General features: G+C 36.3%; 1 protein-coding gene across 1 annotated transcript; it reads right to left on the bottom strand.

The window, feature by feature from the left end:
• Positions 1-5,970: 5,970 nt before the first annotated feature.
• On the bottom strand, positions 5,971-7,473 carry LOC142622862 (cell number regulator 2-like). The gene is made up of 4 exons (XM_075796416.1): positions 7,336-7,473; positions 7,086-7,157; positions 6,480-6,701; positions 5,971-6,367 (listed from the first exon to the last, which is right to left on the bottom strand). The coding sequence occupies exons 1-4, from the start codon at positions 7,394-7,396 to the stop codon at positions 6,291-6,293; spliced, it is 432 nt and encodes a 143-aa protein (XP_075652531.1). The 5' UTR covers positions 7,397-7,473; the 3' UTR covers positions 5,971-6,290.
• Positions 7,474-16,973: the final 9,500 nt, after the last annotated feature.

The following is a 16,973-nucleotide window of genomic DNA, read 5'->3' as shown; positions in this document are numbered from 1 at the left end:
CTATTCCCATAACAGGTCTATTCGACTGAGGAGAGACAAAGCATTTAGGCACCATTATTAGCTCCAACACCTCTGCTCTAGTTTCAAATGATTGAGGAACATGCATGTTCATTTCATCACCATCAAAATCAGCATTGCATGGTGAGGTAACAGACAAATTCAGACAAAAAGTTGAGTATGGCATAATCTTGATTCTATGCCCCATAATAGACATTTTATGGAGACTAGGTTGACGATTAAAGAGTACAAAATCTCCATCATTCAAATGCCGCTCCACCTGCAACCACAAAAAAGAGAGTTTGAGACTAGTGGTAAAAAGCTAGAGCTATAATAAAAAATCATTTAGAATATAAGACAATGCCTTATATCCAAGCTCTAGATGGTGATCGCTACTTTTCTTCAAGTAACGGGGATCTAGCCTTTGACCATCATCCCTAATGATATACTTGGCACCAGTTTTGCCAGGTGGAGGATGTGGCCCATACTCAAACAAGCTCCTTCAACCTGTTTCATTAACAGGAAAATGGAGGAAAAAATTTAATTTACAACTTCTCAACAATATAAAGAGAGCAAAGAATAATACAAGGGTAGACATACGAATATGTACGAAACGGTGTACCTTTCAATGTTATATGGAGTAACAGTCTCTGGATATGTGAGATTTAAAGCAATACTCCATGGGACCCCCAATTCATCAATATTAATGTTTGGATCAGGGGTAATAACAGTTCGTGCTGAAAAATCCACACGTTTCCCCATCAAGTTACCTCTGATTCGACCTTCCTTTGCTTTAAGCCTACTACAGATAGATTTAATAGGTCTCCCTGATCTCTGGGTTGCCTGTATGGTTAGGAAAATCATTATCCAATACCTAAAATCATTTATCTAGGATACACTTGATCAATTTTACTAATAATGCCAACCGTTCTAGTGCATACAGTCAACCCAGAAATAAAAGGGGATAAAAATAAAAACTAATAAAATATCATTAAAAAAGGATGTGCAAAAGATAACAAACTTGAAATAAATGATGTTTTTTAAAGAAATTAGAAAATGCAAGGTTAACAATAAAGAACCCACTTTCTGCATCAAATTCCTTCACTATTTTAAGGGCTCGAGACGATGAAATTTCTGGCGCCTGAGTTGCAGGAATTACAACTAGCAAAATAGCATCATTGTGTTCAACATATTCGCTGATCTGAATAAAATAAGTAGAAAAGAAATAATTATTTAAATGAAGTTTCCAGGGAACCTAAAAAATTGAATATTCATCAGAAGCATTATTAAAAACACCTATACTACACCAATTGAATATTCATCCAACGGAAAACTTATTTTTTAGAGATTGTTTTCTGTTAAATTTTTATGAAAAACAACTCTATCTCACACCACATGAAACAAAGAAGTAAAGATTCACATTTTCAAGCTCATTTTCAAGAAAATGAGATAGTTTTCTAGAAAATGTTCTTTGAAAAATGACTCATTGTTCAGAAAACTTTAATTTCGAAACAAACAATGTAAATAACATGTAGTTAAGAACAGAAAAGTCATTGTCAGCTCCAATATGATAGGATGATGGAATATGGCCTAAAACCAACAAAGTTTTGAATGCAATTGTTTCTATTTATCGTGTATGATAAGTTGTTGAAGGATGTCAAAGAAGATGAACAAAAGGAAGTGAGGCCTGTACCTTGAGGAGTTCTTGAAAAGATTCCAGTTTCGTATTTGTGATTGAACTTTTGCTAATTTCCACTAAGATAACCTGTAGGATTCAACTTAACAATCACATCAATGAGAAATCCAAAGGAAAAAGAATTAAATTAAAACCCAGATATATATCCAGTCTTAACAAATAATGTGGCGCATTACATTTTCCCCTACCATCAACAAATTGTAACCTAGTTCTAACAAAAACAAAAACTCACTACCACATCAGCTCGTAAGGGATTTCAGTTAAATTCGGCCACTAAGCTATGCATTTTCTTAGGAAAAAGTAACCACAAACTCTAATAGAAGCAAGAACCTGGACACCTCTCCTGGTTGCATTCTGAACAAGTGCCTTCAGGTTCTCCATATCAATATCTGATAGTTCTGCAAAGAAGCATCCGACCTGATAAAACATCCACAAGAGAAAGGAGGCTTTAAAAATGTCTCCATTTTTTCCAAGCAAAGTGTCTGTAAAAGTGTACACTCGTTGCTAATCTATATTCCAATTAGCATGATGGTTCACTCAAGTAACTTTACCGAATTATTATACTGAACCTACATCAACTATTTATTTAAAGATAAATATTGGTTGAAATATTTGAGGGGGAAAAATAAGATAAATTTCCTTCATAAAGAAAAGCAAAGCTGACTTCAAGGTGCCAACACAACTTTATATTGATCCAATGAGAAAAAAAAATATCCAAAATGAGTAATAGCATATACATGCTGCAGCTGCATGCCAAATCAAATAATTTAATATGTGAAAAGGAAAAGCAATTTCAAATTGCACCTGGTTAACATGTATATCCCAGAAAAGTGGCCCAATAATAGCAGTCTCCCAGTTGTGTATGTGTAGCACATCAGGCTGCTTTCCAGATTTTACAATATAGTCCAATGAAGCACGAGAGAAATACGTAAATCTGAAAGCATCAAACAGATAGGCTGAAATAATTAAATTGCACCGGAAGATCCATTATTATAGTAAATCTAAAGGACTTAATCTCCTCTCATTACCATCACAAGATTTGGTGTCTCATTCAAAGAGAGTAAATAAGTAAAGTGCCTTGAACAACTGACCCTTCACAGTGACCTTTCTTGTGTTTTCCCTTGTTGAAGACCAGAATAAGGTATTCACTTTATAAGAGTATGATTCCAAATTGAAATTTTTTTAAAAAAAAATTCAGTCTTTTTTTATTGAGTTAGATGGAATCTACAAAAACTGTTAGACAGTTTTCCACAGTTTATGGGGCAGCATGTATTGAGGGTGGGGTAATGGGGCGAAAATGGCCAAATAACATCTTTTTCCAAAATTTGTAGCAAAAAAACACTGTTTCGGAACTAAATAGGAAAATACCACTTTTATGGTACTCGAGTTTGGCAAACTCGAGTACCATTTGGAACTTGAGTTTAAGACACTCGAGTTCCTAGAAGTTTTGCCACCGTGGCATTGCTGAGGTGGAAATTGGGTGATTAAAAAAAATAATGCGGTACTCGAGCTTGGTATACTCGAGTACCATGCAACACAATACTCGAGTATAACATGCTCGAGTACCCGTTATAAATAAAATGCTTTTTATTTTATTTGTACGGTACTCGAGCTCACCAAGCTCGAGTACCTTGTAACTTTTTTTTTATTTTTATTATCAACAAATAAACATAAACATAAAATGTTGGCTATCTTATTCCGATGGTACTCGAGCTCACCAAGCTCGAGTACCCTGTAACCTTTTTTTTTTTGGATTATCAACAAATAAACATAAACATAAAATGATGTTTACTTTATTTCTACAATACTCGAGTTCAGCACTTCACCTCTAACAAAATTTTGTTTGGCGCTTAGGGGTAGGCAAATGACACTTCAAGTGTGATTGCCCTTCACTTGGTGAGCGGTTCGAGTGATAGCCTAGTAAGGCCCTAATAATACACATGATATTATCCATTACTATCACGTAATGTGGGATTGATGAGTACACATTAAAGACCCTATTTTTTATTCAACAAAACAAAAAGTGGCTTGCTTGCAAATTTTGTTATTTGCTCAATTTTTCAAATTTGTAAATTAATCCACTCATTATTTTTGAGATAAATATCAAATAACCAGCCTTCAGGAGTTTGTAATTCACACTCAAACTCATCAACTAAGGCTTCTACTCTCTATAAATAAAGGATGATTCGATGCTAATAGTTAACCATTGATAGCTCTTTAAGAGAGGCATTAGGTGAAGAGGAATTTGAAAGCTCGGATTTGTGTATAAACACAAGAGCTTATTTAGACCCCCAATTAAAAGATCATGGCTCGGTTAATTTTACTCTTACTTAATCAAAGTGCGGAACAAGAGTAAATGAAGCGTAATAAACCAATAACCAAGGGAGTCAATCTCATACTGAAAGTTGTACCGGTGTACCATTTCAGGTTTACCACGCTATATATATATTAAATGTAATGATAGTTATTTTTATCAACATATAAAAATAATAATTTTAATACCACATACCAGACATCTTTAAAAAATATATAGCTAAATTTGTTTTAACTTAGCTATATATATTAAATGTAATGATAGTTATTTTTATCAACATATAAAAATAATAATTTTAATAACACATACCAAACATCTTTAAAAAAATATTTTTTTGAAAGTCTAAATATCTAAATTTTTTAATTATTATTGGACCTATTAATATAATTCCATGTTTATTTGTTCCCATACCATGCATAATATTAGCCCAAGCCAATTCTTGGCCTTTTATAGAAAAGAAAGAAAAAAAACTCAACATTTTTCTTATTCTAGTTCTCTTCCCTTGTCTCACGTCTATGTTATTCTTTCATTTTTTTTTTCTATTGTTGCACGCCTGAAACTAGTTGCCTACCAACCTATCATTCCTATTTCCAAGTTCCAACACACCATAGCTTCGTACGCTATCTCTTTACAACCACACGTTACCTCTTCCTCTTTCAAATTAATTTTGACTTCACTCTTCACTTTTTACTTCATTTGTTCCCCATTAGTTACAAATCTCTCTCTCTCTCTCTCTCTCTCTCTCTCTCTCTCTCTCTCTCTCTCTCTCTCTCTCTCTCTCTCTCTCTCTCTCTCTCTCATAGTATCACATGATTCACACCAGTTTAACTCTTTTAGCATCAGTCCAGTATATTTTTTTCTTCACTTCAACCTGATTTCCAGTGCATGAATCACCAACGCCTCTCCTCACCACCAATCGGTATTTCGTCGTCACCGGTGTAATAAAGAGGAGGCAAAGAGGGACAAAAGTTTAGTGTGGCGTGAGAAAAGGTACAAGTTCGGTATCCACTAACCGGCCGGAATTCGGTATTTACCCTGAATGGCCGAAACGGACCCAGTATGCCCGGTATTTAAACCGATATAAAACATCAGTACTTTTGTACCGACCAAGGTATTGGAATGGCAAATACCAGCCGTACCGACCAGTACGGTACAAGATTGTCTTCCTTACTTTCAACTTAACTAAAAAATCCTAACAATTAATAAAATAAATTTTACAATGAGGTTGTAGCCAAATGTTGCAACGAAATCTTCTAAAAGTCAACTTTTATTATATAATATATCAACTTACCAACTGAAAGGAGATTGAACCTGAAAGTACAAAATTCTATCAATTAGTTCTCTTTGTATTTAGTACATATTACCTTGTTTGCATAAAAATTACAAGATATTTTTTATAGGAAATCTTAACTTTTTTTTATATATAATTCAATAATTAAAGGATACAGAAACGGAATCCTAAGGGCCTGTTTAGTTTGAGCAAAAAAAGTGGTGTATTCTGTATTCATTTTCAGTTTTCATGGGACCCCCTACTAAAAAACTTGTTTGACTATATTTGTATTCGATTTTTATTTTTTAGTATCCAAAAAAATAGGATTTGTGTTTTCATTTTCTTGAAAATGAATACATTAGCATTTTTTTTTTAAATCAAATATGTAGATCGCTCTAACATTGACTTGTCCCGTCAAAAAACACTCTCTCTTTCAATTAGGTTGAAATCTTAATTGAAGAATATAAAGTGAAAAAAGAAGCAAAAACTAGACTAGAAAATAATGTCAAACATAAAATGGGTTGGATAGAGAAAATGAATACAAGATTTGAGAAACAAAAAAAGAGTTTAGAAGTCCAGCCTATTTTAAAAGCCCTTCAAATGACTTCAAAAATAAAAAAATAAAAAAAATATCTCACCCAACCTAAAAAAATAAGATCAGAAGAGTTAATCACCTCAGTTCCCAACAAATTATTTAAAATTTACTACATAGTACTTATTATTCAATAAAACAAGCTAGCGTATCTCATAAAAAAAAATAAAAAAAAGCTAGCGCACTGCATGGTTACTTATTTAATATCAATTCAACATTACAAGCTAGAGTACCACTTAAATACAGCATTTCAAGCTACCACAGTAACTCAAAAACAAACTCGCAGGAAATAATGTTACAAACACAAGTTTACTATTCACCTCCATCATTTTCAAATTCATTTGTGTAAATAGAGTGCCTTATTTTTCAAACATTGACCATGCGCGCAGAACACAACACACAAAGCAAATCTTCCAGCATACTAACGCCTCATCTCTCCTTCCACAACTGGGGCCTTCGACACTGCTTTATTGTGCATGTGCGGATTCCCTCTCCATCCTAAGCAAAACCAGGAAAATCCCATCATTGATAGCCCATGAAAATTTTCATTTTCAAAGGATCTATTTATCTCTCACACACAGACACAGATAGAGCGAGAGATTAATATTACCAGCAGACATGTCGAAGCCGCGATTTTGAAGCTCACGATACTCTTGGCATAAGGCACAACAATGGCAGAAAAAATGAACCCCAACGTCATCACAATGATTCTCCCCGGACAAGTATTGCTCTCTCAGTTTTGTACGATAGCAGCATGAATAGAAGGGTCGAAAAGAAGAAGTAGCAGTGACAATACAGAGCAGTGCATAAAGCGTCCCATTTACGCAACAATCTGAATGTTGCACAAAGACCATATATACATCTTACAAGTCAGTTTTTATTTAACTATTTATATGTATATATGTATAAATATTGCACATATTTCATGTTTATAAACGGTCACTAAATAGTCCTCATTTTCTTTTCCTTTATTTTTCTTTTCTGCTAAGATTATTGTTTAGGGCTCTCATAGCACTTCACTGATCTCCAAGTATTAAAATTTTCGGTGATTCCGTCCCACAAAAATAGTGGGAGAAATCTCTTGGGGGTGGTCTAAATTAAAGGTGTTCGATATATAGAAAATTTGAACTCAAAACTTCATGTATCAAATGAGATTTATAAACCATTAGACCATGGGCTTGAAGTTGATCATTCTATACGCTTTTGTAATACTTACTGGATGATCCTTTATCTAGAATCTCCGAGGTCCGGCCAAAAGCAACGCATGGACACCAGAATGTCAAACAACCTGTGACAGAAAAAGATTTCAGTCTTAAAACTAACAATATTTCAATCACTATAAAGGAGATAATTTTTTATTCTGTAACCTAGAAAGAACAAGGAACAGAAAAGAAAATTTTTGACATGATTTAACAAATATATAAACCTTTTTAATAAGTAAGAAAAGGAAAGGATAAGGAATTTACAGGTATGCCGATCAGAGCAACAGTCAAAGAGGCCGGTTGACCAGTTTCGATCACTCGCCATTTTAGATCGACTTGTCAGGGCAGGATTTTAGAGATTAATGAATCAAAGAAATGGTAGAAAAGCACAGAAGTTGTGCTCGCAAAAGAGTTGATGGTGGGGATGGTATTTATAGAGAGAAAAGAATGAAATAATTTGGTATATATGTGAACATGTTTTCTTTTTTTCTGTGTTCACACACATACTTTGCCCCTTTGTCATCATTGCATGGAAAAGTCCAAACGCTTAACTAAAATGATAAAAAGGAAAGCATTGCAAGATGCCTGTCCTACTAAAATTTAAGAATATACTAAAAGAAATGAGAAGGTTTGTTCTAAAGTTGGAGTTATATGTTAGAAATACTGAATTAAATAGTATTGTATTTCTCACTGAAAGAATATACATGAGTGCCTTTATATAGGAGGCATATGAGTGAGTGTAGTACAAGTAAGAGTGCTATACAAGTAAGAGTGCTAAACAAGTAAACTAGTTGGACCTAAAGCCCACAACACTATATATGTTAACAGCCCCCCTCAAACTCAAGGTGGATGTGAGACCAACTTGAGGTTGTCAACCAAAGTACGAAGGCGTCTCTTAGGATGTGACTTGGTGAAGATATCTGCAAGTTGATCTGTAGAGGAGACTGAGATTAGCTTGAGAGCACCATGGACAAGATGATAACGGATAAAATGACAATCGATCTCGATGTGTTTAGTCCGTTCATGAAAGACATCATTGTGAGCAATATGAATGGCACTTTTGTTGTCACAATAAAGAGGAGTAGCAGAGGATGTCGACACACCTAAGTCTTTGAGAATCCATCGTAGCCAAAGAAGCTCAGATGTGGTATCAGCAAGGGCACGATATTCTGCTTCAGTACTAGAACGGGCCACATGAGTTTGTTTCTTGCTTCGCCAAGAAATCAGAGAAGAACCAAGAAGAAAGCAATAACCAGTGGTGGACCTGCGATCAGTGGGATCTCCTGCCCAATCAGCATCAGAAAATGCACGGAGAACAAGAGGAGACCGAGCAGAGTAGAAAAGACCATGGAAGAGAGTGCCCTTTAGGTACCGAAGAATGCGCAGAACAACAGCATAGTGAGTCGATCGTGGAGCAGACAGATATTGGCTCACCTGGTGAACAGCATAGGAAATGTCTAGACGAGTAACAGTGAGAAATAGGATCATAACACCGATACCCCTTTTGAGTTTCGCCATAACCAAGAAAACAACAAAGTCTTGACCTAGGCTCAAGTTTGTTATGCTCATGTGGCTGAAGAAGAACGAAACAAGCAGAGCCGAATGAGCGTAGGTGGTGATAGTCTGGAGGTGACCCAAAAAGGCGCTCATATGGAGTTTGATTTTGGATGATAGGACTGAGAATGTGATTAAGAGCATGAACAACATGAACAGCAGCTTCGCCCCAAAAAGGAGCAAGAACTTTGGCAGAGAAAAGAAGAGCACGAACAGTGTTAAGAATATGACGAAGTTTTCGTTCGGCTCTACCATTTTGCTGAGAAGTACCTGGACAAGTTAGTTGATGAACAGTGTCATAGGAATGCATAACAGCTTGGAAAGCATATTGAGTGTCCTTAAGAGCATTATCAGATCGAAAAATTTTGATACGTTTAGAAAATTGAGTTTCAACCATTTTTGCAAAATTAGAATACACTTGCAATAATTCAGAACGATATTTCATATTAAAGATTCAGCTATAGCGAGAGTAATCATCAACAAAGACAACAAAATATCGAGATCCACCAATACTGCAGACAGAGGAAGGTCCCCAAACATCAGAATGAATAAGGTCAAAGATATCAGTGGATATAGATTCACTAGAATTGAAAGGCAAAGCTGGTTGTTTTCCTAATTGACATGAAACACAATCAAAATTTTCTGTAGACACTGAACCTAGCAAACCTCTAGAAGCCAATTGTTGTACACGGGAAGAAGATGCGTGACCAAGTCGAGCATGCCAAAGAGCAAGAGAAGGAATAGAGGAAACTACAGCAGCTGCGGCAATAGAAATAGGAGCAACAAGTGGAAGACGAAGGTTGTCCACAGGAAACATACGCCCAACTCTGGGACCGGTCCCTAGCTCCTGTCCCGTCCTTGGATCCTGCACAATACACCCAGAATAATCAAATATGATTCGATAACCTAACTCAGCTAATTGTCCCACAGAAAACAAATTGTAAGAAAGGTCAGGAACATTAAAGACCCCAGAAATGGAGAAGTTGGAGGTTGAAACGAAACCCATATTATGACCAGACATTGTGGAACCATTTGCTGTGCGAATAGTAAGAGGGTGTGGTGCAGGTTTAAGTTCAGAAAATAAGGACGAGTGAGGTGTCATGTGATTGCAACAAGCAGAATCCATAAGCCAAGAGGAAGGAGACATACCGGACAAAGCTGAGAGAGAAGAGGAATAAGATGCATTACCAACCATACGAATGACATTGGCGATGATGTTTTTAAGGTCATCTGTGGTCATGGTGAAAGTGCGACCTGAAGACTTAGACTGTGCAAAGACCGGAGCCATTGGTTGGAAACTCTCAATGTTAGCAATAGTGGCAGAAGAACCTGAAACAGCTGATTTATTGCGCTGAAAGCAACTCTCAATATTATGGCCAAAACGTTTGCAAAAATTGCAAAAGCGTTTACTAGATTGTCTGCGATGATTGTTGCAAAAGGAAGAAGACCTATCCTTATTCTTCATTTAGAAGCAAAATATGCAAAAGTGGATTGCAAAAATGAAATCTACGCGAAAAACTGAGTAAAGAGAACCTGGGTCGCAAAAAGTCAACTCCAAAAAAAAAGTCAACAGTCAAAGTCAACTGTCAAAGGTGACGTCAGCAGTGCGCTGGAAGGTGTCGTCAGTGATGACGTGGCAAGATGATGTGGCAGGCTGACGTGGCAGATGACGTGGCAAGCTGACGTGGTAGATGCCGTGGCAAGCTGGCGTGAGCAGGATCAATCTGGCGCGTGGCAGCGCGTGAGGGTGCGTGGAGACTCCGATGACTGTGAGGTTTTCATGAACAGGTAGATCTGAGCAAGATGATCTTCTTGGTACCTTCGAAAAATTTTTCGGAGAAATATTCACGGCGGTGCCGGAAAAGGCAGTGGTCTTTGCAGTGTTCGAACTCCCCAACGGCGGCTGCTACAGGTCCGGAACCTGAGGACGATGTCTGGAAGACTCGAAGGTTCAACGGCGAAAGGTTGTGGCAGTTGTTGTGACAGCGGAAGCAATATTAAGAATGGAGTTACACCAATAAAGACAAGACTGCGAAGAAAAGGTCAGAGCAGTGGCTCTGATACCATGTTAGAAATACTGAATTGAATAGTATTGTATTTCTCACTGAAAGAATATACATGAGTGCCTTTATATAGGAGGCATATGAGTGAGTGTAGTACAAGTAAGAGTGCTATACAAGTAAGAGTGCTAAACAAGTAAACTAGTTGGGCCTTCTCAAGTTCCTTTCCATATAGGAGTCTTCTCAAACGTGTGTCGCAAGAAGTCCAAACGTGTGTCGCAAGAAGTCCAAGCGTCCACGTTTGCGTGGGGATAAAGCAAAAGTTCATTTGAAACATATCAAATGACATGCCACCTGGAATCCACAATTAATTCATACATGACGGACACTCAGCAAAATTCAACCGTCATAGTCGCGTCACCTACGGTGTCGATCCGTCTACATTCCCTCCGTCCCTTCGTGTTCTATGGGAATACCTGTCTCCTATTTTTATCCCCTTCACTAGCCGTGAGTGACAGCTCCTACTATTGGACCATAGACATTAGCCATCATACTAACGGTTCTAATTGTCTAATTGGCAGCTCCAGCGACCTGACAATTAACACCCACTATCAGAGCAGTAGTACCAGCTACAAAAATGGTGACTCCAATGACCTAGCCACCAAATGGGGTGAGGAAGACCATTGTGTGTTTTTGTAATATATTTTATCAAGTTTTTAAATGTGACACATTTTACAACGGATTTTACAGCCAACGGAAAACTTTTCACATAAAAACAAAAACCTGAAAATAAAAAAATATTTTACAAAAATATTTTAGATTCAAAACAAACGGGACGTTCGATTCACAATTTCAGTGGTTTTACACACTTATGTGGATGTCTACCATCATGTCCTTGTATACTCTCAATGACATATAACGCTTAATTGCCCAAATAAAAAATAAAAACGGGATGAGACATGATTACTCTTGCGACTAATACCAAGTCTTTTACTAGTATATATGAAGGATACAAGGTGATTGCTCCAATTCCCTTAGATATTTAGTAGGACACATGAAATGAAATAAATACCACATATTTTTATATTTATATAAAAAATTAGTCACTAACCCATGTGATGCACGGAAAAATTATTGACTTTGAAAAAAAAATCTAACATGAGTAAATAGACATTTTGCTAGTTAATTAGTATTTTTTTTTTTAAATGAAGAAATATTTAACTACTATATTTTTCTATAGTTTAGAAGTGTTGTATAACATTGAACGTTATTGAGTTACAAATGCATAGTTATTAAAATCTACAAAATAATTTACATTTCTTAAATTAATAAAAGCAAAATCTCAATAGTTATATATACACACACACACACACTCAAAACTAATATAAACTCCAAATATATAAACAAAGACCAAGATATGAGGAAGACACACCAAGTTTCAAATTTGAGTAGCAATTTGACTTACTCATAGTAATAACAATATAGACAATTCAAAACATAGAACAATATCAAAATTATAATACCTAATTCAATTATCTTTTATGTTGAATCCAAACAAACAATTAATTGAAATTAATCCAAACAAATAATTAATCAACCAAAAATATAACTTTTAATAAGAAAACAAAAAATCACATGAAACCTAAATAAAAAGCATTTAAGGTGAAAAATTAAGATCAACCTACTAAGACGCAAACACCAAAAACCCCAAACTTAAAACTTCAAAATTTATTAAATCCCCAAATTATACTTCTGAACCAAACCAAATTCAACAAATTTATATATAACATATCAAATAAAAATTTATCGTTCTCTAGGCTGGAAAACATATGTTGCATCTAATTTTTCTCCAAAAAAATAGAGATGTTTTATCTGCCATATACAATATAAAAAAATAATTAGTAGAAATTTCATCCCAAAAACCAAATCCACGATTATCAATGTGAGTGTTTTTTTTTTTAGTCTTATCATATTTTTTGTTTTTATATAGATTATCCATGTTTGGTTTTGAGTTTAATAATTTTATTTAATTATTATGCTGATATGGAAAATTGTGAGAGTTCCAGAGTCTTCAGTTATATATATATATAAAAAAGAAAGAATTGAAAGATTAAATGGGAGGAAATCTATCTTTAATATCATTCTCATATGTGATATTTGTTGGAAGTTAAACAGAATTTAAAAATAAGCTGTAACTTATATCTCGTGGATCAGAGGCAAAGTAGCTAGTAGATCCATTTGTGCATAATCTGACGGAATTCACCTATGTCAACCATGCTGTCCACACCACTCCAGCAATATGCCACGGCAAAAAGGTGAAGGATGTGAGGGTCTTATGGTTTTCTTTTCTGGATTTTTAATTTGGATGTTGGGTGGTTTGAAGGTTTTTTTTTTTTTTTTTGAAGGTGTGTATGGGTGTGTTTGTTTTGATGCTAAGAAAAGGTTATAATGATAGGCATGAATTTTTTTTTTTTTTTTTGTTTATATAAGTTTTGGATTTATGGTTTAATTGGTAGGGGAGAAAAGTATGGTAATTTGTGGAGAGAAGAGAAAATAAAAGAGAATAGGATAGGGGTGTGTGTTTGTTCCGTTGATTTATTGATTTTCCTTCATATTTGGGTTAGATACGAGTACGACATCATACATTATCTTTAAACATGAGGCAGTGCCATATTGGCAATTGGAAATGATTACAATCCTCGACATAATAAGTTGAAGTCGCAATCATATTTGACCTAGAGTTCTCTCTAGAATCATCAATCATTTTTTGTTTTTGATAAAAGATTAGAAATTTAGTACTTTAATAAAGTTCATAAAAAAATGCTCCCACAATTTTTTTTTTTATTTTTTATATTTGAAAGAATGACATCCCAAACCTAAAGGAAAAAACATTCCCCTTCCTTGAGATTTAGATAAAATACCCTCACCCCTTCCATAAACATTAGTAATGAAATATTCTAAAATTTTAAAATATTCTCTTTACCAAAGTTTAACAATGGTTTGTAAAAACATAATTGAGAAAATTAAATTAAACTTGCAAAGTTTATCAAGCACCAAAAAAACTTGCAATTACAAATCTCTCTACAATCCATTGGAAAAAAAAAAGGTCATACTGAATATTTTAAAATACTCTTTTATAAAAATGTTTGATTTTAGAATTGAGGATCAAGGAAAAAAAATGCTCCTCCTTTATGGGAGTTCTTCTAGGATGAGTCTCATATTTGATCGCCTTATCTATTAATAGTAGTAATAATAACATTAATTCTTGGTAGTGGCCCTAAGATATTCATTCAAATCATTTAGATTTGAAAGTTGTTGCAATAATTGTGTCATTGTGTGAATTTCCAAAATAGTACCTTTCATGGCCGGATGATTTTTTATTTCTTACCCTCTATATCTATTGCCTTTCATATTTTGGTTAAATGGATGTCAACGAGGGAAAGTTTTTTTTTTTTCTTGTGATTTAGAATGGAGTGTCATTCTCCCAAATTTCAATGGAGATGAGTGTAATTACCCTCCTTTTTTTTCATAGATACAAAATGTTCTCACATTGATTGTTCGTAATTTTGTTTAGGTTTCAAATCCCCTCTCCCATTATACCTATCAAATCATTAAAGGAAAAGAAAAACATAAAAAGGCATTGCAGTGCACATGGGTGGCTGGGTGGGTGCTACGTTGTGGTGGTGGTGTTGCAAAGGCCGAATTTGCCATGGTAAGCATTGTTGTTCCATTTTTTGTATTTCACTTTATATCTTACCAATCGTCATACATTATATGTCTAGTTTTTTTATATGTCGATTTAAACTTCGATTAATTAATTTATAAAGAAAGAAATGAGTTTATTTCACATCCTCAATACGCATCCACTTTTTACGTTTCAAATGTGTGGACGACACCTTTTCTTGTTTACAATTATTGAAATATTTACTGTTTAAAAATGTGCTTCAACTTCTCCTTTCTGGCCATTTGCTCTGTTCAGCCTATGTTGCTATCGGATTCCGACTCTAGTTGATCTCTGAGTTGGACCGCATATTGGAGAGTAGTTGCTAATTATTTCAGTGGGAAAGAAAACAATGTGTGCATGAGAAGCATTGACAAGAGTTGGGACCAAGGAGTAATTGGTCGTTGAAATTCTTCTTGTTCACCAAAACCCCATTTTACAGCACCTGAAGAGTAATACAATTTGATCGTAGATTGGCTTTGCTATGTGGCTGCATAGATGTCACATAGAAAAAGAAAAGATACCATATTACAAATGTACTTTTCCCACCAAGGCTTTAGCCCCACAACCACACAATGCATGTATAATAACGCGTTCATGTGAGCATGCTAGTGATAGCAACTTTTTTAGCGTCATAGACGCAACGTACTCGAGGTATATTACCTTTTGCAGTGAGGCTAGCTCTAGCCCCACAATGCATAAACGTGAGGAGAAAATCTGCTCAGATATTTACTGTCATGTTAATATAGGGTCGCGTGTGACCATGCTATATTGCTATTGACGGCAACAAGTTTGGCAGATGCTTCAAACAAAAAAGTAAAGCCAAACCATGCATGGGACACCCAAACAAAATATTTGCCGAAGCATTTTAATATTAAATAATTAAAATGAATAAATTTTATGATGGGACTGACGAAATCAACTACTGAGGAGACTAAGGCATCTGATGGGACTGACGAGATCAACTACAGACGAGACTAGGGCATCTGATGGGACTAACGAAATCAACTACTGAGGAGACTAAGGCATCTGATGGGACTGACGAAATCAACTACAGACGAGACTAAGGCATCTGATGGGACTGACGAGATCAACTACAGACGAGACTAAGGCATCTGATGGGACTAACGAGACCACTCTCTGAGACGAGCCTAAACAAGTATACACGTCACTGACGAGGATATCAGGATCATTCAATGCCACCAATAATACCCCGGACGGTTCTGAGAACCGGACGAACCGTTGAAGGCATATTAAAACCCCATTACTGAAAGAGGCATTAAAGCCACAATAACTGCCACAACGGCTAGAATCTGGAACAACATATATAAAGCCCACGCATTGCCAACAGAAGGTATGAACACAGTTACAAGATATCCCTAATCATTTTTATAGTCTATTATTATAAACTCCCTTGTACTAACTTTGGCATCGGAGACGTTGTGGCAGGCACCACACCGGTGACCATTCTGGAGAATTTCTTCTTCCGTCGCGACACAAGCAGACCTCTAGTCCCGTCTGGACGACCTCACTACAACTGACGAACTCGTGATTCATCAATCTGGTCCCGTCTGGACGACCTCACTACAACTGACGAACTCGTGTTTCATCAATTTGGCGCCGTCTGTGGGGACGACATTTTCGTACTAACGGTTCGAAAGCGTAGTTTCTACCAACTTCAATATTCAGATGGAGTCCAACCAAGATTCAGTGGCCTTAGCCCAGCAAGTCAAAGCTCTTGCGGCCACCGTTGAAGAACTCACCAGGCAGAATCAGGAGATGAGACAACAGCTTCAGCATAAGGAGAATCGGTCTAGAGTTGTACAGGAGGATGAAGGAGACAGCCATGGGAGAAGCGACCGACGAAGGACCACTACTCCAGACGAACAAAATTCTGATCTTCTTCAAGAAGTGAGGAAAGAGATGGACGAACTGAGAAATGCTATTAAGGAGAAGACAGATCAGAGCCTAGATAGAATGGTCAGGGCAACAGATTCTCCTTACACCGTGGCAGTCTTGGAACGACCAGTGCCGGTGAAGTTTCGGTTGCCTCAGCTTAAGCCTTTTGACGGGCTTAAGGACCCCCAAGATCACCTTAATACCTTCAAGACGACATTAGGCCTCCAACAGCCCCCTGATGAAATAATGTGTCATTCCTTCCCTACCACACTTAAGGGAGCTGCAAGAGAGTGGTTCATAAAGTTGCCAACCTCATCCATTGATAGCTTCGAACAATTGAGTAGCGCCTTTCTGCGCCATTTCGTCGGAGGGCAACGTCCTAAGAGACCAGCGGACCACCTACTCACTGTTAAGCAACGGGAGAAAGAAACCTTGCGGTCATACGTGAAACGCTTTACCCGAGAAACCTTGGAAGTGGACGACGCTGATGACAAAGTACAACTGACGACCTTTAAAGCAGGGCTGAAGTCTAGAGAGTTTGTGGTTTCGCTGGCAAAAAATCCACCTAAGACGATGGCAGAAATGCTCTTAAAGGCGCAAAAGTATATGAATGTTGAGGATGCGCTAGTCGCCATTAAAGATATGGAGAAAACAGAAGAAAGGGGAAAGAGGGAGGACGAACGTAAAGGACGAAAGAGGGAGCATCCAGATCGTCGGTTTACTGACGA

Source organism: Castanea sativa, chromosome 1 (genome assembly GCF_040712315.1).
Source record: "Castanea sativa cultivar Marrone di Chiusa Pesio chromosome 1, ASM4071231v1".
Lineage (NCBI taxonomy): Eukaryota > Viridiplantae > Streptophyta > Magnoliopsida > Fagales > Fagaceae > Castanea > Castanea sativa.
This window is presented reverse-complemented; position numbering and strand designations above follow the sequence as displayed.